Below are 23879 nucleotides of genomic sequence, written 5' to 3' on the forward strand. Positions count from 1 at the left end.
CGCATATGTCACCAGCACTGTATGTAAGCACCGGCCCTTGGGTTTGTGTCGCGTGTCTCCCTTCCCTGATGACCTAAGGTTTTCCGAGCACTCTACACTTCTATCATTCTGTCACGACTTGAGTACTGATCATCAGTATAGTTCCCGTACCAAACTCGCGACGCTAACAAACTCAAGCTTGTTCAGCGCCGGACAATACGCACCCTTTACTCCCGTCTTTTCGGTTGTCACAAGCTCATGCCAGCCTTCGAGGATTGCCTCAAACCCCTCAAGTAGCACACCCTGCAATACCAGCGCAACATTGCACTAGTCTATACTGCAGGGTGCTTGACGACTCTCTGGACAGCACTAATATTTCTTCAGTTCGTCTGAACAAGTGGTCAGCACAGTCTGAGCCCTCATCGCGCCTCTATGGCCCGACACCACAACTCCATGATTATATCTGGCATGCAGAGCTTTCTCTCCACCCCCCTGGCAATTTGGATTCTCCTTCCTTGGAACCAGACTGAATTGGCACTCGTGTGTGTTGTGCACCTGTGAAATGTGTGCGTGTGTGCCGTGCTGTGTTATTGAGCAAGTGTGTGTGCACATGGAGAGGAAGGAAGTGTCTTCTGCATCCTGCAAATTCCTGCTCTAGATGGCTGGTTATCAGATGCTCTAACATACAGGCATCAGCCTTCTTTTTACTCTAGTGTGCCAAGTTACCACTAAGATTATTATTGTTGTTATTATTATTATTATTATTATTAGAATCATCACTTTGACCACGTTGATTGTGTTGAAGCCAGCGTGACACATAATTCAAATTATTTCTGGAGCTTTGTAGGCTCTCCCTTCTAAAAAGAGTGCCAAAGATGTACGTCTTCTTCATGAAAATAGTGGTGTTGTCTCGAACACTGCTGATGCCTTTGCAGAACATTTCTGTTTGCTATATGGTGTGAAATATGCTTCAAGTAACCTTCCTTCTCAGTCTGGCGCAGTGTATGCTAACAGTCAATGAAAACCTCGTTTCCAAGTATATGAAGTGCCTTAAACTTTGCCTTAAACTTTCCCTTTCTTGTGGTGCTGATGGTATTTCCTCCACAGAGCTTAACCCTTTGAGACGCTGTCTACACAATTGGGCACAGCAGGAGCGTGCATCAATAGCAAAAGCACTGATGAAAGTAATGGTATTTAAAATGTGTTTCATACATCTTGAAACACTTATTATTGGAACTGTGCTGCAATTTTGAATAACGTGCAGAATGTTTTAACAAAATGAGTGGGAAGGTAGACGGCTGGGTGTTGTTACTCTGTGTCAGTACGTTGTATGTAGCGAGTTCACTTCTTTCATTGTTTTTTACAATGTCGTGCACCAGGCATAATTGTCAAGTGGCTGGATAAGTGCTTTTCAAGCTTTTCAAAACAAGATATAGTACATGTTCTCATATTTTGTGTTCCTGTAGTGAGTTTTCGCATGGAGTCGAAATTTTGTAAACTTGACAAAACTCGCTAAACAATTGAAAATTCTTAATATTTGCTGCAGCTGTACACTTCTACGATTCTGAGTATGCAAGAGATGTGTTGAAAGGAACTTTTCAATCAACGGGATAAAGTGGTGTCTGAAAGGGTTAAGATGTATGGAAGCATACTTGTTCCTCATTCTCACAAGCATCTTCAATAGTTCCCTAAAGTCTAGTACCTCTTCTAGCACTCGGAAGGTAGCATGAGCATTGCCCATGCACAAATCAGGTGCTGGATGTGCAGTTACTAACTGCCGACCTATATCTATCCTTTTCAGTGCGTCAGGTGTTTGAATCGATTCCTCGCTTTCTGTTAGTGCTAAGAGCATTTTAATAAATGAACAGCATGACTTTGTGTGCCGACAACTTAAAACTATTTCAGACTGTCAACAGTGTTCACCACTGCATCGACTTCCAAAAAGACATTTTTTCACTCTCAAACTGGTGCAGAAAAAATAAGTACTCTTAAATGCTTCCAACACTATGGCATTAAGTTATATGCACAAAACGCACCATGTGAAATTTTGATACACCCTACGTGATGCTCCACTCCTTAGGGTCGATGAAATGAAAGATCTTGGTGTGTACTTCGACAAAATGCTAAGCTTCTCTTCACATAGATAATTACACAAGATGCCCTTCACGCTCTTGGAATTCCTTGCTGTATATTGCACGATTTCCACTCACCTGTTGTGTTTCTGAAATTCTGCTGTGTGCCTCCAACTACTAGAGTATGCCTCTGTAGGATGGGGGTGCAATGAGCAAATCTAATTCTGACCTCATTGAACGCATCCAGAATAAAATGATGTCTATCTTCAAGCACCACTTTTGCCATTCTGGCAACCACAGTTGAGCCTTCTCAAATATACTTCAACTCGCACGTCTAGATTCAAGTCTTAATTAATCGCACCTTTTGTTCCTGTATAAGGTGGTCCATGACATTATACATTCCTTAAAGCTCGTTAAGTGCACCAGTACAAAGGCTCTCTAGCTGTTCCTGGGCACTACAATGAAAATTTGAATGATTGATTATTATCGTAGTATGAAATTGTGCTTTTTAAGTATGTACTAGTATACTATTTTAGTGCAGTAGCTTTTGTGCAATTAAAAAAAGGGCATGAATTAAGAAGAGAGAGAGAAAATGATAAATGAAAGGTAGGGAGGTTAGGAGGCACGATGGATGCTGACCTGGTTAGAGAAGGACGCCTGTGGTCGTCGTTCTGGCATGAATTAGGAAAGTGCAATAATATGCTATGTGCCTGATCATATGCATTGTGCTATTAATTTCTTCTGAGCTTTAATAATGGCTGGCTACTGTATGCAGTTTTGTGCAATAAAATATGCCACAGCAATTATTGCGTGCCTCGCAGAACAAATTGAATATATCTTTCTCAGTCAAGACATCATAGCAGGCTGAAAACAATAAACTGCAATTTTTCTTTTTGCGGTGACGAAGTGTATAAATTGTGAAAATAACCTGTTTATATATTTCTTATACTATGCAAATGAGCTGCTCCCATACATGCGAATAAGTGCTTCAGTAGTATGACTTGGCAAAGGGCAACGAAAGACTCCTATTAAAACCCTCTAATTCTCAAGCTTGTATTATCTGACGGTATGTCATTTCATTAATGTAAAGAAAGGCAAACTTGATATGTGGAAACCAGTTACAATAGAACATGGCCCTTACACTGTGAGAATGTTTTGTAGCAATAAACTCAATGTGAAGGCCTCCAGATGCGGTGTTGATGCATCGAAACAACCTAGAATAATAGAGGTGCTCCATGGGCTAGATTTGGCAGAATCAAGAATTGGGGGGAGACAAGATACGAATTACATACATTTTAGCTATTCTAGTTTTTTTTTTTTTTTTGAGTGCTACAGGTGTTTCAATTCTGTTTTGCTGATTTTCTCAGAAGCCACTTTTTCACGTTTCTCTCATGCACCAACAAGCATAATTATATTGACACGGATGCTTTATCTGTATTCGGTTACCGTATTTCACCGGCTAAAAAATGTTAAAACGTTATCGCTCGGTGCAGGATGCGCCTGAACGTATCGGAAGTTTCGCGAATGTTATCGATGGTTCTGTCTGTTGTCGACGAACCTTGCTAATCTGATTGCACACGAGACACGAATTGTGTTGTAGTTTCTGGAAGGCGCGCGGGCACCAGCGAATAGGCCAACTTTCGACGACTGACGTATGCAAACCGACGCGCTTGACCCGCGGATGATTTTCTACGATTGCCGACATTGCTCGCCGCAATCGTTGCGATTGAGCCGGCACTATTTATTTACCGTCACTACTACGTGGCAATATTTTCAACACAGATTTTTTTCAGTTATACCATTGCACGCCTAATTCTTACATAGTTGGCTGTGCAATAAGCTACCAAAAAATGAAATGGTACAACAGTTTTTGATATATGGCATCATCGTGCAGGTGTTTGCAAAGCGATCTTGCAGACAGACGACGCGCGAGCGCTGATGTCGATATTTTGTACACTATTGTTACTTCAAAAATAAAAACGAACTGTTGCGGCAGGTGTATATTCATTATGCAAACGTGTTTTTTGTATCTAAAAGCACATACAGATCACAACCTTATTGTTTCAAGCTTAGTTTACAGCAGGCTGTTTTAGGCCGGACTTTGACGGATGAAGACGGAATAGTCCAGTAACAGTGCGCCGCAGCCGAGGAGCGAGCTTCGGCGCGCGTCGGAGCTTGTCTCCAGTGGTTGCGCGCCCTTTCCCTCCAGCCGAAGCGAAGCGACGCGTTCGCTTGCCAGCGCGCGCCGAAGCTTTCGGCGCGTGCCAGTGGTTGGGGCATTTATGCCCCAACCACTGGCACGCGCCGGAAAGCTTCGGCGCGCGCCGAAGGGTCAAATGCGTCAAAGCGTCGGTCGGAAACGCGGCGAAGCGGAACGTCGCGCAGCGATTATGTCTACTGCCGATGCTAGAAGTTTGCCGACGCGCGGCGAAGCTGCGCCGGCGTGCACCAATGAGAGGCTGCGACGAGTCGCACGCGTCAACCAATCGAAGGCTGCGCAGCCTCCGGCTGCTATGCCTGTAATGGCCGCCCAAGCGGAGGCTCCGGCATCAGCGATCGTCCGAGTTTTTTGGACGCACGACGCGCGCGACAGTGTTCCTGAAAGACAGTGTTGTAATAGTAGGCCGACAACGACACGACCGACCGACCGACGACAGTGGGTTGTGGCAGTGCGACGTGGATCCGAAGCGACTTCGAACGACGCCGACTAATCCAACCTGCCCACTGGGTTCCGCCGGGCTCAGTGCGATCGTCTGCTAAAACAGCCAACCGAATCACGATTACCGCAACGTCTGTGCTTGTTGTGTGTGTATTTTGTTGTGCCCAAAACGAATGGAAACATGTTTACGAGTTCCGAAGTCTGGATAATCAGCACTCGCCTATCGCCGATGTTGTTTACGTTACGCGTAGGCCTAGCGGGTCCATCGAGTTCGTAACTGACGAGTGAACGAGGCCAGCTAAGAAACTCTGTCGAAGGAAGTGAATTTTCAGGTCCGTTTGGTGCTGCAGTGATTTAAAATATGGCACTCCTGACTTCGTGTGATGTGTGATGTGGTGAATGAACCGTGTGGAAGTTGGGTTGGTCAACCGCGGCGTGTTTCGTGTGGTGTCGGTTGACTCAAGTGTCACGGCCAAGCTCTGCGCTGTTTCCAGTGGTAAAGATAACTTCCGAAAGCGAAATACACTAGTAGCCGAACTATTACAAGTACTTACATAATCAGCTGTGCCGCCTGTTTCAGCTGACACTGCGCTCTTATATTCGGCATGTGAATCCAGTTCAGTACAAGTTCACTGTACTCATTCACTCACTTCTTTCTAGTGCGTCCGTCTTTTGGGCTAGTTGGGCATAAATCGCTCGTGTAGCAATCAAGACGCACTGAAGCATACGTGACAATGCAGTCATGTTTGAGTCAGTGTGTCGTTATAGTTGAGCACTGCAAAAAGAAATTATCTGCTTGCAACGTATGCCCTGTGTGCAGTGCATAGCAGGACCTTCATCATGCAAGACCTATGCGTGTAGCAGCGTATACCACGATTGCTTCGATTCCCGCTTCAGAAGCAGCAAGTACTGAGTCAGTGAAACTGTAATTGATTTTTTATCTCACTTTTTGCTTATGAAAAGTGTAGATGGTGTGAGTGCATTGTGGGGAAGGTGAAAAGGTGTCGTCAGTGTTTTGTGCAGTCAGTATGCTTAAACTGCTGGAATCCCTTCAGCTTCTACTAAAATGTTTCTTGCTGCGATACTATGAATTGTAGTCAGGACAAAGATCTACTCAAAACCAAGTTACTAATGCATCTGTGCAGAATGTGCTTGATTAACAAGTTAACGCTTCCACAACAACAATATGCCGATGCACAGCATATGTGCTTACAATAAATACATTCCGTAAAGGTGAACGACTGGGATCAAACTTTGTAGTAGCACCGTAAAAAGTGCTGCCATGCGTATCAGCCACAACGAAACTGCTGCACGTCCAACCTTCTTCCTTGGAAACACTTCTATAAAGACTGTTCGGGCCCTTCCCATTCTGGGTGTAGCATTTAGCTGTTCTCTCAACTTTTCCGCATATGTCACCAGCACTGTATGTAAGCACCGGCCCTTGGGTTTGTGTCGCGTGTCTCCCTTCCCTGATGACCTAAGGTTTTCCGAGCACTCTACACTTCTATCATTCTGTCACGACTTGAGTACTGATCATCAGTATAGTTCCCGTACCAAACTCGCGACGCTAACAAACTCAAGCTTGTTCAGCGCCGGACAATACGCACCCTTTACTCCCGTCTTTTCGGTTGTCACAAGCTCATGCCAGCCTTCGAGGATTGCCTCAAACCCCTCAAGTAGCACACCCTGCAATACCAGCGCAACATTGCACTAGTCTATACTGCAGGGTGCTTGACGACTCTCTGGACAGCACTAATATTTCTTCAGTTCGTCTGAACAAGTGGTCAGCACAGTCTGAGCCCTCATCGCGCCTCTATGGCCCGACACCACAACTCCATGATTATATCTGGCATGCAGAGCTTTCTCTCCACCCCCCTGGCAATTTGGATTCTCCTTCCTTGGAACCAGACTGAATTGGCACTCGTGTGTGTTGTGCACCTGTGAAATGTGTGCGTGTGTGCCGTGCTGTGTTATTGAGCAAGTGTGTGTGCACATGGAGAGGAAGGAAGTGTCTTCTGCATCCTGCAAATTCCTGCTCTAGATGGCTGGTTATCAGATGCTCTAACATACAGGCATCAGCCTTCTTTTTACTCTAGTGTGCCAAGTTACCACTAAGATTATTATTGTTGTTATTATTATTATTATTATTATTAGAATCATCACTTTGACCACGTTGATTGTGTTGAAGCCAGCGTGACACATAATTCAAATTATTTCTGGAGCTTTGTAGGCTCTCCCTTCTAAAAAGAGTGCCAAAGATGTACGTCTTCTTCATGAAAATAGTGGTGTTGTCTCGAACACTGCTGATGCCTTTGCAGAACATTTCTGTTTGCTATATGGTGTGAAATATGCTTCAAGTAACCTTCCTTCTCAGTCTGGCGCAGTGTATGCTAACAGTCAATGAAAACCTCGTTTCCAAGTATATGAAGTGCCTTAAACTTTGCCTTAAACTTTCCCTTTCTTGTGGTGCTGATGGTATTTCCTCCACAGAGCTTAACCCTTTGAGACGCTGTCTACACAATTGGGCACAGCAGGAGCGTGCATCAATAGCAAAAGCACTGATGAAAGTAATGGTATTTAAAATGTGTTTCATACATCTTGAAACACTTATTATTGGAACTGTGCTGCAATTTTGAATAACGTGCAGAATGTTTTAACAAAATGAGTGGGAAGGTAGACGGCTGGGTGTTGTTACTCTGTGTCAGTACGTTGTATGTAGCGAGTTCACTTCTTTCATTGTTTTTTACAATGTCGTGCACCAGGCATAATTGTCAAGTGGCTGGATAAGTGCTTTTCAAGCTTTTCAAAACAAGATATAGTACATGTTCTCATATTTTGTGTTCCTGTAGTGAGTTTTCGCATGGAGTCGAAATTTTGTAAACTTGACAAAACTCGCTAAACAATTGAAAATTCTTAATATTTGCTGCAGCTGTACACTTCTACGATTCTGAGTATGCAAGAGATGTGTTGAAAGGAACTTTTCAATCAACGGGATAAAGTGGTGTCTGAAAGGGTTAAGATGTATGGAAGCATACTTGTTCCTCATTCTCACAAGCATCTTCAATAGTTCCCTAAAGTCTAGTACCTCTTCTAGCACTCGGAAGGTAGCATGAGCATTGCCCATGCACAAATCAGGTGCTGGATGTGCAGTTACTAACTGCCGACCTATATCTATCCTTTTCAGTGCGTCAGGTGTTTGAATCGATTCCTCGCTTTCTGTTAGTGCTAAGAGCATTTTAATAAATGAACAGCATGACTTTGTGTGCCGACAACTTAAAACTATTTCAGACTGTCAACAGTGTTCACCACTGCATCGACTTCCAAAAAGACATTTTTTCACTCTCAAACTGGTGCAGAAAAAATAAGTACTCTTAAATGCTTCCAACACTATGGCATTAAGTTATATGCACAAAACGCACCATGTGAAATTTTGATACACCCTACGTGATGCTCCACTCCTTAGGGTCGATGAAATGAAAGATCTTGGTGTGTACTTCGACAAAATGCTAAGCTTCTCTTCACATAGATAATTACACAAGATGCCCTTCACGCTCTTGGAATTCCTTGCTGTATATTGCACGATTTCCACTCACCTGTTGTGTTTCTGAAATTCTGCTGTGTGCCTCCAACTACTAGAGTATGCCTCTGTAGGATGGGGGTGCAATGAGCAAATCTAATTCTGACCTCATTGAACGCATCCAGAATAAAATGATGTCTATCTTCAAGCACCACTTTTGCCATTCTGGCAACCACAGTTGAGCCTTCTCAAATATACTTCAACTCGCACGTCTAGATTCAAGTCTTAATTAATCGCACCTTTTGTTCCTGTATAAGGTGGTCCATGACATTATACATTCCTTAAAGCTCGTTAAGTGCACCAGTACAAAGGCTCTCTAGCTGTTCCTGGGCACTACAATGAAAATTTGAATGATTGATTATTATCGTAGTATGAAATTGTGCTTTTTAAGTATGTACTAGTATACTATTTTAGTGCAGTAGCTTTTGTGCAATTAAAAAAAGGGCATGAATTAAGAAGAGAGAGAGAAAATGATAAATGAAAGGTAGGGAGGTTAGGAGGCACGATGGATGCTGACCTGGTTAGAGAAGGACGCCTGTGGTCGTCGTTCTGGCATGAATTAGGAAAGTGCAATAATATGCTATGTGCCTGATCATATGCATTGTGCTATTAATTTCTTCTGAGCTTTAATAATGGCTGGCTACTGTATGCAGTTTTGTGCAATAAAATATGCCACAGCAATTATTGCGTGCCTCGCAGAACAAATTGAATATATCTTTCTCAGTCAAGACATCATAGCAGGCTGAAAACAATAAACTGCAATTTTTCTTTTTGCGGTGACGAAGTGTATAAATTGTGAAAATAACCTGTTTATATATTTCTTATACTATGCAAATGAGCTGCTCCCATACATGCGAATAAGTGCTTCAGTAGTATGACTTGGCAAAGGGCAACGAAAGACTCCTATTAAAACCCTCTAATTCTCAAGCTTGTATTATCTGACGGTATGTCATTTCATTAATGTAAAGAAAGGCAAACTTGATATGTGGAAACCAGTTACAATAGAACATGGCCCTTACACTGTGAGAATGTTTTGTAGCAATAAACTCAATGTGAAGGCCTCCAGATGCGGTGTTGATGCATCGAAACAACCTAGAATAATAGAGGTGCTCCATGGGCTAGATTTGGCAGAATCAAGAATTGGGGGGAGACAAGATACGAATTACATACATTTTAGCTATTCTAGTTTTTTTTTTTTTTTTGAGTGCTACAGGTGTTTCAATTCTGTTTTGCTGATTTTCTCAGAAGCCACTTTTTCACGTTTCTCTCATGCACCAACAAGCATAATTATATTGACACGGATGCTTTATCTGTATTCGGTTACCGTATTTCACCGGCTAAAAAATGTTAAAACGTTATCGCTCGGTGCAGGATGCGCCTGAACGTATCGGAAGTTTCGCGAATGTTATCGATGGTTCTGTCTGTTGTCGACGAACCTTGCTAATCTGATTGCACACGAGACACGAATTGTGTTGTAGTTTCTGGAAGGCGCGCGGGCACCAGCGAATAGGCCAACTTTCGACGACTGACGTATGCAAACCGACGCGCTTGACCCGCGGATGATTTTCTACGATTGCCGACATTGCTCGCCGCAATCGTTGCGATTGAGCCGGCACTATTTATTTACCGTCACTACTACGTGGCAATATTTTCAACACAGATTTTTTTCAGTTATACCATTGCACGCCTAATTCTTACATAGTTGGCTGTGCAATAAGCTACCAAAAAATGAAATGGTACAACAGTTTTTGATATATGGCATCATCGTGCAGGTGTTTGCAAAGCGATCTTGCAGACAGACGACGCGCGAGCGCTGATGTCGATATTTTGTACACTATTGTTACTTCAAAAATAAAAACGAACTGTTGCGGCAGGTGTATATTCATTATGCAAACGTGTTTTTTGTATCTAAAAGCACATACAGATCACAACCTTATTGTTTCAAGCTTAGTTTACAGCAGGCTGTTTTAGGCCGGACTTTGACGGATGAAGACGGAATAGTCCAGTAACAGTGCGCCGCAGCCGAGGAGCGAGCTTCGGCGCGCGTCGGAGCTTGTCTCCAGTGGTTGCGCGCCCTTTCCCTCCAGCCGAAGCGAAGCGACGCGTTCGCTTGCCAGCGCGCGCCGAAGCTTTCGGCGCGTGCCAGTGGTTGGGGCATAAGCCAGAAAGGCTTTCGCGTTGAAGGCGAATGTGCGCGGAGGCTGCACATCCCAGTTTTACGCAACGGGCCGCTTGCAACCGGCCACGCGCGCTTGCTGTTTCGGCAAACAGACGGCGGCCCAAACACACGTCTCGCTCTCCCTTGCAGACCTCTTTCCTACACAGCCTCTCTCTCTCTCTCCTTCGAAAAACCGCACAGCGCGGCGCCGTTGTTCGCGCACAAACGCCGCTGCTGCCGCTGCTGTACAAACACGTGCGCGCCTGCCACCCGCATCCCGTGTATTTCGCGCGTGCGCTGTTTAGATTGGCCGTGTGTTTCTTTTGTCTGCACGTATAGCGGGGCTTCCCTCTCGCACGCGCAGACACCGCCTGATCGAGAGCGGCCGCCTCTCGGTTCGGCGGCGGCGGCCAGCGCGGTTTCCGCGAAGAATTTACTGACCAGCCGCTCGTTCGACTATCTGGCTCCGCGAAGAAGGCGGTTTGCTTTGCCGTCGGTCAGCCTGCCTGCGCGTGGCTGAAAACACACACACACACTTCATTACAAAAAATAACAAAGAGAAACAACGGCAGTTTCTAGCAACTGGCCGCTGGAGCGGTTGGGTCACGCCAGAGGCCGAGGCTCGAGCCTGAAGTCGTTGCCCCACCCTTCGACGCCCTCTCTCTTTTTCAGAGAGGGATAAGGTGCTCTGCGGGGGCTAGGCAAATAAATGCGCTACGCTGCTGCGACGCAGACGGAACCAGTGAGACTCAGACGCGAACGATTTTCGAGCGCAAACACAACACGGAGGCTTTGTAGACTCGTGGTTGATATAGGTGTTTGCCCTCTCAACGCCCCCCCGCTCCCCCCCCCCCACCGCTTCCTTTTTTTGTTTTGTTTTCTCTCTTTCTTCTTATTTCAAATGGGACGTTGCCAGCTGTGCACCAGAGGAATGAACGACCTTTGCGATATGCACCAAACACATTGCGAAGCCTCTCCTCAAGAAACTAGGCCAGAATCAGACTGCCTGGCCCGACAAGAAGGTGTAATTCTGTTCGTGACCAAATGTCAACGCAAAAGCAGTGATCATTCTTTATTAAAAAAAAAAAACGCTTGATGTACTTTACCAACAAAAAAATAAGATAGATCAATAAATAATCTCAGAGTGTAGTGCGCTAGCCATCCTGCATGATTATCAATATCATAGCACGTAATGCAAACGTTCACGCTTACTCGAGCATGTCTGCTTTATACATGCAGCAACTTATGCCACCAGCTCACTCTGAGTCAAAGATACTCGGACCGTGCACCAAATCTGCCACTAACACAAAAAGCGATTCGTGAACTAGTACAGTACTTGAATTAGAGCGGTTTGAGACAGCGCGCTTATAGTGCTCCTGTGCGTCCTCCCACGTGTAAACTCAGTGATCGCTCCCTTCCTCTTTCTATTCCCCTTTCCCTAAGGCCAAGTGTAGGGTAGCAACCGGACGCTCGTCTGGTTGACCTCTCTGCCTTTCCTCTTCTTGCTCTCTCTCTCTCTTTCTCTCTGTCTCTCTTGTTTATGCACGTGAGTCCATAGCAGCGCGCTGTGACTGCAGTCGATTTTGCAAGAGCTCCTGCGTTCATAAATTTCTGTCGACCTAATCGATGAGTTATCGTCATGCACGCGAAACAGGAGGCGTACAGCTTGAGAGCGACCACAGGCTCGAATGAAAACATGCACACTACAAGGAAAGCCTTTCGGCCGAGAAGCGACAGCGGATGTACATAACAAGGGCTGCATATTATTCTGCTAGGGTGACGTACACCGGTCTTTAGGTACACACTGCGCTTCAATGAGGAGCTATGTCAGATCGCCGCGTTTACTTCAATGCGACTAGCGCATCACATCGCACTTTCAGCACATCACAGCTGTGTAGAACAGGTAATGCGCTTGACTAGTGTAGATCAAGGAAGGGTCGACTTAAACTGAATCTGCGCACATTTCAGCACGCGTGCGAATGTGCGGAAAACTGCGCATGTCGCACACAGGTGTACCAATTCGATTTACACTGAATCCGCACGAGCAGTGTAAACCTAAATGGGTGCACCTCCACTGAGTGGTGAAACACACACTCGCTGGAGATAGGCTCAAGCTTGTCCCAAACGTCGCCACACGAACAGTGATGAGTCACACGCAAAGGAAGACGTCGTGTACGGTGACAGGCTGAGAAATTCGACGCGCTACTGTCGCATTCACGTAAACGCGGCTCTATAGGTGCACTGGGTGCGTCTATATAATTCGAAAAAAAAAAAAGGTGCAAAATATGAATTCAGGCAGCGACATCAATTCCGCTAAGTCATGCCAGCGGCATGCGAACTCATTCGCTTGCAAGACTGATTGAGTGGAAATGTTGGTAACAAGTGCAGTATGTCGCAACGCCTCCGCAGCGTTACGCTATAGTATGAGAGAAGAATGATTATAGGTGAAGTGAAACAGCTCTTTAGCGGTGAGCAGGCGTGTGCTCGGGGCGCATGGCTTAGCCCTGCGTGAGCGCCCACGCACGTACAAGTTGCGAATACGAGTCACGCGAAACGACCAAACCGATGAAGCGAACAGCTGGCGTGAGGTACTCAGCTCACCAGGGGCGCCCGCCAGCTGTATAGTACATTATGACGGGGGAGCAAACTGCTACGCATCTATGCGTCAGCTGGAATGCAAACTGCCAATTGAGATGGGTAAGAAAAAAAAAGGGGGGGGGGGAGGGAGAAGGGAAATGGCTATAGTACGCCCAACCCGATTCGAGAAAGGGTCGAATTGCGGAGATCGGCAACGAAATGGTCTAGATCGCCGCAGGAGAAGTGCGCTGTGTATATATAGCGAGATCCGATATGACACTTCCTTACAATGAGCGCGCGCCAATGTAAAAGCATGGCCTTCGCACATCGCCGGAACGCTAAGACAAACACAGTTGGAAATGCGCGATCGCCCCCCTCTCCCTTCTCTTTCTTTTCATTCACTCTTTAGTACAAGAGCTCAGAGCGACGTGGAATGGTCCAGCACGGAACACGACTGCAATCGAAAAGCCAATGTTGTAGGAGTTCCGCTTCATTCCCCCCTTTTCTTTTTCTTCTTCCCCCCCCCCCCTCTCTCTCAACGCGCGAAGTTTCGCGGTGATCCACAAAAGCTGCCGAGTCAAGATCTCTTTTCGTCGGCAAAGCGTCTACAGCGTGTATGCACAAAGAGCAGCCGGTGGAACGAGCAAACCGAAGCAACGTTTTTACGGCCACTGTTGCGGAGACGTCGCACAAAACTCGGCGCGCTTTTTCGGCAGCGCCAGGCAAACACGCCGAGGCTAGGATGCCCGACACCGCTGCGGCCCACACAGCTGTCACCTGGGACGGATGGCTGACTATGTCAGCAAGGGGCGAAAAAAAAGACTAACATCTCAAGGGAGAAGCTCGACGCCGCACCATGCAACCCTTAAACCTTCGCATTCGTGTGCCACCTTGGAGTTCGGAGGCCTCTGACGAAGGAACTGCTCCCAGATGCACGCGCATACGTTTTGCAAAGCAGTGAATATTTCGTTAACAGGGAAGGGCGGCTAGAAAATGCAGGTTATGTCACGGTAAATGAATTCTGATATAATTTATCACGATTTTGCACGAATTAGTCATGTGCAATCGATCCTCAGTTGAAAAGGAAAAAAACGTATTACAGAATCTCCTAATCTGACAAAAAACCAAGAAATTCACACCTCTTCATGAAGACGACTGTTTTCAGCCTGTTTCAATACGTAACTGATCCGATCAGCTACAGCGTGTATTCAAGACAATACTATAGAAACTTTCTTTAGTCAGACTAATAATATAACAAAGAGTACGTTGCAGCTAAGTTTTCGTGGCCACATTGTGTCAAGACGACAGTCACTTACCTATGTTTTTTTTTTTTTTCTCACCAACCTGAGCTCGGTTCTCCCACCGGTACAGGTATACAATGTGTGCGAAATATTCCGATGAACTAGAGTTTCTAACACGCATGGCCAATGCACGCCCTAATACATCTAATAGCAGGGCACGAAATCTAAGATTGACATGATCCAAATGTCAAGTTATCGCATGGCCCAAGAGCAAAACGTGAGTGAGCTGACAGTACCGGAGGTTGCTATTAACCCACGTAATAAGAATAAGGGGTTTTGCAGTTCGTTTTGAATCATTGTTTATTCAGCTTTTTCTATTACGTTGTCAGCGTTGTATTATGCAAGAGGCCGCTGAGCAGCGCCCATAAGACGGTTTGACCAAGCGACGCCCTCCTGCTGCGCAGGCATCCGCTGTGCGGCGCAGGTTCGCTACCCGAGAATGTCCTTGGGCGTGTGCACCCTGCGTTTGGAAGGGATCGGTTCGGAGCCACTAAAGCTGCCGGTTTGCGCGCGGAAGTATGAACTGGCCTCTACCAAGGGCACTTTATTACTATTACGTGAAAGGGAGAGTACCCGTCGTTACTATAAGGTGACTGAGTTTCTTTTATCGTCATATTAAACAAACGAAAAAAAAAACATTGTGTGCTGTTCTCGCAACAGTTTATAGATGTGCAGATATCTTATTGCAAACTCCACGTCCGTTCTGATGCCTGGGCGGTCTCGCTACCTGAGGTGGAGATAACTGAGGTGATGCGATACAAGACAAGGGTCAATAATCAAACTAATAAATAAGTATAAACAGAAGAAAACAAACAACAAATGTACATAAACGCGAAAGTACACAAACATCGGTGAAGTGTCTCGCATGGCTGGTTCCGAATAACAAGATGATGAAACGGCGATACGCGTAACAAAGAGAAAGAAAACACAAAGAGGAGACTAAAATAAAAGTCACATGCCCACGAATACGCTAGTACAACCAAAAGTGGAGGAGTGTTTCGCATGGCTGACGCCAGTGAACAAGATGACGACACTGCAATGCGTGTGGTACGTCACGTTCACGCCTGAATGCGCTGAGAACGGGCAGACTGCTGGATATTCAGAAAAAAACAAGAACCAAAATAATAACAGCCGCAAGCTAATATTGAATGCAGAACGACCTATCGCTCTTCATGCAAGATTTAGCAGGGCATCATCGATGAACATAACGACACTCTTACCTGCATGCTATATTCATACATTACCGGTTTAATGAGAGAACCTAATGACTTAATTCATATAGTATAGTGCCTCGTGAGAGGTTGTATATGATCCGAGCGCGCCCGCGCACGCCCATCCATTCACGTGAGGCTGCAACGTAGCGGCCTGACCTCCGGCTCGTGCAGAGCGGCTTCAGCTGCGCGCCGTTGTCGTTGCGGCAGGCCAGACTTTTCTTCAGAGGGGGTGGGAGGAGTGGGCAAGCGCGTTCTCGGTTCAGCCTTCCGCGGTACGACGCCACAGAGCTGATCTATGCGCGGAACCCACAGGCATGGGCCGCCGGCCATCTATAACGCTGGCTGCTATCCAAAGAAAGCGTAGATGCACCCCGAGCCAGGCTCGATGAAGCGAAGCAGTGCCCGATCTGTCCAGGGTCACTCGCCGCCAACGCGGGAGGGGGGAGAGAGCGCACGATAGCGTCTACGCGTTCTGCATAGTATTATGCGTGGTGCAGTATACCTGTACACGGACACCTGGCGAACAACGCTGCCAAGAGCTCCTACCGCGCCCCCGTCTTAGTCTACACCCCTCCGAACCATGTGGAGCCTATGGCTTCTGTTCTTCCCATCTGCCCTCTTTGTCTTCTCTTCCCATTATTTGGCTCGCCGTCAGCGAATAGCCCAGTATACGCGTAGCGAGCAGGCCATTTTCATAATGATGAACGCTTCTCTGAAAGCAGGATGATATACTCAACACTGCGCTCCCCGAGCGTGTCGTTGGCTTTTAATTTATTTGACGGGGCTGAGCAAAACCAGGAAATGTTTTCGCAGGCTCTTGCTTCCCATAAGCTATACACAGGCGCCGAAGCGCCAAGGTGATTGATGGCGTCTATGACATTCCGCGGGATATATCGTGCGTTAAGAGCTAAGTTTGACGCGACGTGGTTGATGGATCGTCTTAAAGAGGCAAAAATAATCAGAATATTTGTTCTGATGCACATCAGCACGCGTCACCTCATGCGGTGCATGGCTGACCTGTCGCCATATTGGAGCACCTTAAGAATAAGCAATAGATAAAGAAAAAAAAAGAAAGAAAGAAAACGCTTTTGCGTCTTCTTTATGCTATCCCTATATTTGCTGCATACGAGGTGTTTCTTGAGTGTATAACTCAGCAAAAATACTGCGCAAAAAAATAAAGACGCCGGAAAACTACGCGCCGCGACACAGGGAAGCACTAGAACATGCCCACATTGCAGACATTGTAGCAAAAATAGCCGACTTCCCAGCTAGCGTCATATTATTGCAGGCTATCGTGCGCGAGAGAGTGGCAACGTACAGCCGTACCTGCTCATTGAATAATTTATTTCGCACCCCATGACACACGTTTAGCCTCCCCGTGAGTTTATCCATTCCCTAGCCTGAGCGCAGGGGCTACCGTCCAGCGGAGTGAGAAGTTTTCAGACGAGTCACCTGGGTGATCACGTGCGTCGCGACACTCGCCTCTACACAATTCCGACGCCTATCCGTTCTCCGCCCTAGCTGTGTTCCTATCTAATGCAAGCCGTATGACCACATAGGCGTACTCTTGGTTGCTCTAAAGCGGTGCATCATTGTGGATGCTCAAAGCTGCGCTATACAATTCGATTTACAATACAAAACTCTGTTTCCAATTAAAGAATGCATTACCCGAATACACTTGGTAAACGACGGCAGCCAACATTTCGACAAGAAATACGCTGACTGATCACGAACCGTCTCTGCGTTCAAATTAATTTTGTGATCGCCGGTTCGGCCCCTGCTCATTTGACGCCAGCTTTAGTATCTGCAACGCTGCACCGTTGTAGCGAGAGTGTCTATAGCACAAGCGAAGAGGGACGTTGCAGAGCGACGTGCAGCCGTACACAGCGAAGGGGGAGGCCACCAGCCCGCGGTCCCTGCAAATGGCACCCCAGGGGTCAGGAGCACACGCCCGCCGACTCCGCCTGGTGCTTTCCTTTTCCTTTTTATTCTGTCGCGTGGCTTCGCGGAGTCGAGGAACGCGACGGGAGTCACCGCGGCGGGCGCACGTGCATTCTTGCTGCCCTAGGCCCGGCCAGCCCCAGAGACGGTGAGCGAAGAATAAGCCTTCGAAGGGTGGCGGCGGCGGCGGCGAATAAGGCCGATATAGCCCCGTGGAGCCGACAATGAAATTCGCAGCTGCCGGCTGCACGACGCACCCCGCCCGCCCGCGCGTATATCCTTGGCAGCTGCTAGAACACGCGGCGCGTGCGCGTATATACGCACCAAACCACGCGCGGTTACGAGACGCGTCGCAGAGCGGACCATCTGCGGCGATCTTTCCTGCATTCGAACGAGGGGCGCGAGCCATCCCTGTCTATAGGCTCGAAAGAGGACGTTGATTTACGCTCGCGGAGCTCGGAGATAACCTGAACGAATTGGGCCGCGCGTCGTAAATTTCGAACAAGCAGGGCACCTCATTTGCGCGTTCGCATGTACAATGGCTGCTGCCGAGGTGCGGATAAACAAAACGAAGACGACGCGTTCGTCGAGGAGCAAACCTATAAACGAATCGGGTTGCAAGGTATGCTATACTGCGCGTTATGCAAGCGATATGTTACGCTTACTCGACAGATGCGCTAGGAGAAACCAATCGTATATCGAGATAAACCAGCACCACGAGTGGTCTGCCGTCCTGCAGCATCAACTGCAGATGCGCATTCTGCAGAGAACACTAAAAAAAGAACCCGAGTACATATAAATTGCGCGTGCACTGTCCCCTAACGCGCGCGCTGTTCACTTCGGCTGTGCAACGGTGCAAGTAGAGCAGACAAGCACGCGAGCGGTCACCACGTTTTAGTTGCTCACAAGTGCACCTGAGAGCGGCGCGTTTCAACCACTACTTGGCTATATGCTCTCGTTACACATACTCATTTGGCTCCATCGTGTCTCGGCCATCCCCGCAAAGCTCTAACAAAACCAGGTCGTTTTCGCACGATTGTCCTCGGCCCCAGAAAAGCACGGATAACGTAGTTCCCTATAAGTTTCGAAGTTATAGTTCATTCAAATTGACCGAAACTCCACGTGGAAGGCTCGGTAACGTACAGGTGCAGCGCCTCCCTTACTTGTGCGAAGCAGCGGCTATATAAGGCAAGCCAGCCCTCGCGATGACAAATGTGCCGCGAGCTTCCTGTTTGGACAGTGCGGTGAGCGGGCGCAGCACGCGACAGTGACAAGTCCCAGGATCCGTTTGACTAGACGCACTGGCAAGCGGATGCCAGCCCTTGAAACTTCCTCGCTATTTATTTCTCGCTGATAGCTGCGAAATTCTGAACAGCCGCGCATGTGCTGTGCGTTTGCGGACTAAAAGATGATCACGCACAGCTCAGCATTCAGCAATAAGCTCAGGCAAGCCTGTCTTACTTTCAACAGTGAAAAGAGAGGCTGCTTATAATTTCAGCACAGGATCAATGAAATAAGGAAAGTAAGAAGTGTACGAGAAAAAAAAAAAACACGCTTCAGGGTCAAATACAGGAAATACTAATTCCAGTGTAAAACAAGGTGAAACGTACAATGATATACTAGATAAAGCGTAGGAAGACTGTAGGTTGGGCTTTAAGGTTTGGGCACGAGGTGAACCTTCAAGCATCGCATTTTCACTGCATCCTGCTCAAAAGGTCACGTTCTGCAGGGACCGGAACGAGTACGATGACGGCTATCCGCAGCTGTTTGGTACATATGCCGACGCAGGCATCCTATAACTGCATCGTTACTGGTTGACTCATTTACTGTCGACATTAAACGGGCACTAAAGGGGATTAGTAAATTAAATTTGATGGGCACATTGCACTTTTCGAAGATCGAAAGGGCCAATCGTACCGCAAGCGGAGGCTCCTGCATTAGTAAGCCGGACGCAGAAGCTACAAACTTGCGACGACAGTACCCTGAAAGTCCCGCACGACTGTACACTAGATCTTTCACAGCGTCCACTCGGGACTAATTCATTGTTTATCGATAAAGAACAACGTAGTAATTCATTGTGTTCACAAGAGGCCAAGCACTCGACCTAAGAAAGAACCTTTGATGCACATCAACACTCGAATATACAAGTACAGATACATTGAAATCCGTGAGGTTGGACAGGCTCTAAAATTATATCGGAAGCCATACTCAAAAACAAATGACAACCATTCCACTCTGTGAAGATGGAATGGCAACGAAAGCACTTTGCGTTTCGTTTGAGAGCTTTGACAGCGTTCGCTGCCATTCCATCTTCATAGAGTGGAATGGTTGTCATTTGTTTGAAGTGTCTGACGATGGGGGTTGATGTGTTTGAATGGATGATTTAGTAAAGATAGTTGTTGATGTCCGATTGAGACTCTTTAATTTTGTCAGGGTAGTCACGATTGCTTTATGATAACGGTGATATACACTCAGTGGTTCGACTGCCACCCTAGAGAGGTTCTTGGCTAGGATCAATCAACGCACGTCCGGTGATGCGTAGTAGGTATCATGAGGTTAGAGTAACATTGCAGGCCAAACTCTTCCAACATGCACTGGATGAAACATTCCTTCTCTGGCTTAGAAATGTCCACGTTGAAGCCTCCGCTGATGGTCAAAGGTCTATCATCCTCTCTAACCCACTAAAAATACATGGTCACAAATTCCTTGATTTCGGTCTTAGAAGTAGCGGGCGAGATGTACACCATCGAGATCCCGATTCCTTCTTCCCTTTGTATAGCACAAACATCCGCACAGTCGGTGACGATTCTGTTCATCCCAAGATCGAACGGTTGCACTTGAATGTCGTTCTTTACGTCTGTCGCAACACCCGCAGCGTCCGGCGCCCACTTCGCCCGGCGATCCCACACAACTCCGGTGTAGCCGTTGAGCTGGGCGAACGAGTCTGATCGCGTTTCCGAAAGACAGGACGGGTATCCCGTTCAGCATTGCATCGTGATCGAGATCTTCCGCATGCAAATCCGTGTGACAAGAATAGTTCAAGGGCGCGTTACAGCTTTCCGAGCCCACAGGGGTATGCTCCACTGAGCTCGGGCCCTTTCTGCACTATCACCAGGATCGGCCCACATGATTATTTTTTTTGTTGCCGGACGCTGCAAAAACTACAGAAGGTTAGTGATATACAACTTTCGCTGTAATAAGGGAAAGCTTACCCTCCATCCTTATTACTTTTTCGCTAGGATTCATCCTTTTTCCACCGAATAAAGTGCAACTAGAGTTCTCGAAGGATGCTTTACCACACTAAACTGATATAGTACTTACGTCTGGTGTCTTCTTTAGGTACACGTGAAAATTAAACGCGGCGCGCCTCAGACCTCTGCATACGTTTCATTCAAGAAGTTACACAATCAACTCTGTCATCCGTACACGCCACAGTTCACTTCACAGTAGGTGGTCCCTCCACCCCGAGAGAAGGAACACAGTGCCCACTAAGTGACGGCGTCGGCTGTTCGAGGGAAAGAGGACAGACGCTGCCGACGGGTCGGAATCGAGGCCATGTCCCTCCGAGAAGCGCCGAAACCCGACACCGCGAGCCCGAAACCGGGCCAGACGCGCTGCCGACAGCTCTATCGCACCCAGGCCTGTTGCACGGAGGGAGAGCAACCGACGCAGCGGAGGAAGAGCTCTGCTTGCGCATGTTTATACGCTGCAAATGCCCACGCGGCAGCAGATGGGCAGCACGGGGACTCCACTCCAGACAGTCAGATAGCAGACACCATTTTACCCGTGCACTACAATGGACCACATTGTCTGATGTTGCTCTTTCGGAGCTGCTTTCTGCGTTATTCCCATTTCGCTAAACTTCGGTCTTTAATATTCTACAGCATCCACACTCAGTCCACATTCCTCCCGCTTATTTCTTTTCACACTGTGCTTTGGGCCTTGACGGAGCACTCTCCTATCTCATAAGCGGTCACTGTTGAGGTAGCAAGAATGCACTATGAGATACCTATATCTCATAAACCCTTCAACTAAACGAACATCGACGCGCCACTTTGGCATCGTGTAGTACATAAAGTGAACTTAATGCGGAAAGTGACCAATGCACCTCCTGTTAGTGAATTTGCTAGTCTAAACACGTACGATTGCGCGCAGATGCTGTATAATGAATAAGTGAATACGTGCAACGGCAAGATGGAAGGCAAGAAAGGTGACGGAGGCGAGTCGACACGAGCACCAGAACGCGAACGGACACGCTTGCAACCTTTCGCGCGTGGAAGCGAGAACGTGTATAGGCGCTTGGCGCGGCTGCGCGAAGATGACGTCGTAGGCGTGGCTTGTGGTTTCAAAAATTATTACGGCCTTTTTAGTGATCGACATGCGAATAACACAATACTTGAGGTAAAAATGAAAAAAAAAATCAGATGTGCAGGTCCAAGGCAAATACTGAAATCTATGTTAAGAAAAGCGACGTAACCATGATGTTTGTAGAGGGGAAAACGGTGATAAGAGGCACATGCATAGTGAAGTACGACACATACGTAAATACATAAGTATTCTATTAACCTTGTGTCACAGTAGCACATAACCATTCTGGAGGATTGGCAAAGAATGAGCACATACCCAATGGCCCATGTGTACTCGCGCGACAAGAACGGGTGTAGTCCAAATATAGGAAATGTGCGAGAAAAAAAAGACAGTTAACATCGTACGCTGTTCTATACAGAGGTACCTTGCAGTTCAATATAAGCCAACATTACACGTACAGGTTCTGTGTAATGTTTTATTATTTGTTTTATTTATTACGCAGAACAGACGTGCCCTCACTGAAACTACTTTGTCGCTCAACATTCAGTAATATACAAGGTGTTTCAGCGAACGCTTTCAAAGTGTGTGTGTGTGTGTTTTGTTTAATTGCTTGTGGCAGACAGCACAATTCCAGTCAATAAGTTGGTCTTCTCGAAGATGCGGCATTACTTGCACAAAAATTTGAAATGCATAATCGACTCATTAGCAAAAACTCAGTAATTATGTTTTATCTAATTACTTTATGGCATATACTGCAATTCACTACATTCTAGCCGGTGAGACTGCAAGGTATACCTACTGGAAAAGAATATTGTGGATGGCATACGAGATATGCGCCGTCAAACATGCGGTAAAAATATACTGTCGTTCCGCTTACTTTCTTACCAAAACGTCATTTTATGCATTGAAACGCAAAATTAACTGGAACGCCAACGCATTTCTCCGCAAAGTTCGGGAATTAATATCTCGAAACTGGTGCCATCCTGAGAAATCATTCCAAGTGTGAATCCGCCTTGCGAACTTCCAGGCTAGAATTCGTAAATTGCAATATGTGTCATAAGGTAATTAGATAAAAACTTAATTCGTAAATTTTTGTTAGTCGATTATGCATTTCAATTTTTCGTGGTAGTAATGTCCGACTTTTCGAGTAGACCAGGCCATGGACTGAAATTGAGCTATCTGCTACAGGCAACTTTTAAAGATTTTTGAAAGTGCTCGTTGAAACACCCGGTATAAGCCGGGCAGCCTCTGGTATCCCATACTCAAGCTGCCCAAGAACGGCGTAGGCCAAATAGAGACACTGTTCTTTTTTAGACAAACGAAAACGTTGAACATCATGCGCTCTATCATATCTGTGCGATTTAAACGAACCTCGTATGAGCCGACACATGTGTACAATGCTCAACAATTGAAACGCGATATTCGGAGAGCGTGGCTGCCGGCACTTCTCGTGCCGCCGGTGGGCGCTTGGGAGACTGAACTGATGCATTGTTGTACACGGCTAAACCGACGACCTTTGCGATGTATCGTGACTGCATTTAGCCCTTCAGCAATCGCCCGGTGTTCACCGGTGGCGAAAGAAAGCACCGGCCGCCATGCGGTCCCATTATGGCGTTTCGTTCGCTGAGCACTGTATATATAGGACTTACGTCGTGATTACCCGTAGGCCCACATGCCTGTCTTGCACCGTCGCACAGATATTCCACAGCGGTAGTGAACCTGTAACATATCGAAACTCGAGCTAAATCCAAGCAGGTGCACCGAACAAGAAGCGGAGAGCTCAGCACGACATCTGCAGCCTTCGCTTACTGCCCGATCTGACGCCGCAGGCTTGCTTTTACGGTGCTATTCGCCGCGGCATTTGTTCGGTGCCGTGCAATGCAGCTTGGTCGAATTTCGAAACCAAAGTGGAAGTGGGGGCCAGCGAAGCAGGCGTGTCGATGGTATCGGCAGTATCGGGCAGGCGCCAGCAAGCGACGTGATAAGACAAATCCGTATGGGATGCGGGCGCGCTGCTCAATATCAGGCGCGAGGTGACCAGCAAATGTCAGGTGAGCGGCCCGTCCGCATCACGCGTACAGATGTCATATGGT

The 23879-nt window shown here is 46.9% G+C and overlaps 1 protein-coding gene across 11 annotated transcripts in view; it reads right to left on the minus strand.

Annotated features, from left to right (window-relative positions):
• The window catches only part of by (focal adhesion protein tensin), a 392943-nt gene that overhangs the window by 97067 nt on the left and 271997 nt on the right, over positions 1-23879 (minus strand). The window contains exon 4 of one of the 11 annotated variants that reach the window (XM_075679853.1): positions 23436-23505. The exons of the other annotated variants lie outside the window; for them this stretch is intronic. Within the exon in view, the coding sequence (XP_075535968.1) occupies positions 23436-23505 (70 nt within the window). The remainder of the gene's footprint in view (positions 1-23435; positions 23506-23879) is intronic. 11 annotated transcript variants of the gene reach the window in all.

This window comes from Dermacentor variabilis, chromosome 2 (assembly GCF_050947875.1).
Source record: "Dermacentor variabilis isolate Ectoservices chromosome 2, ASM5094787v1, whole genome shotgun sequence".
Lineage (NCBI taxonomy): Eukaryota > Metazoa > Arthropoda > Arachnida > Ixodida > Ixodidae > Dermacentor > Dermacentor variabilis.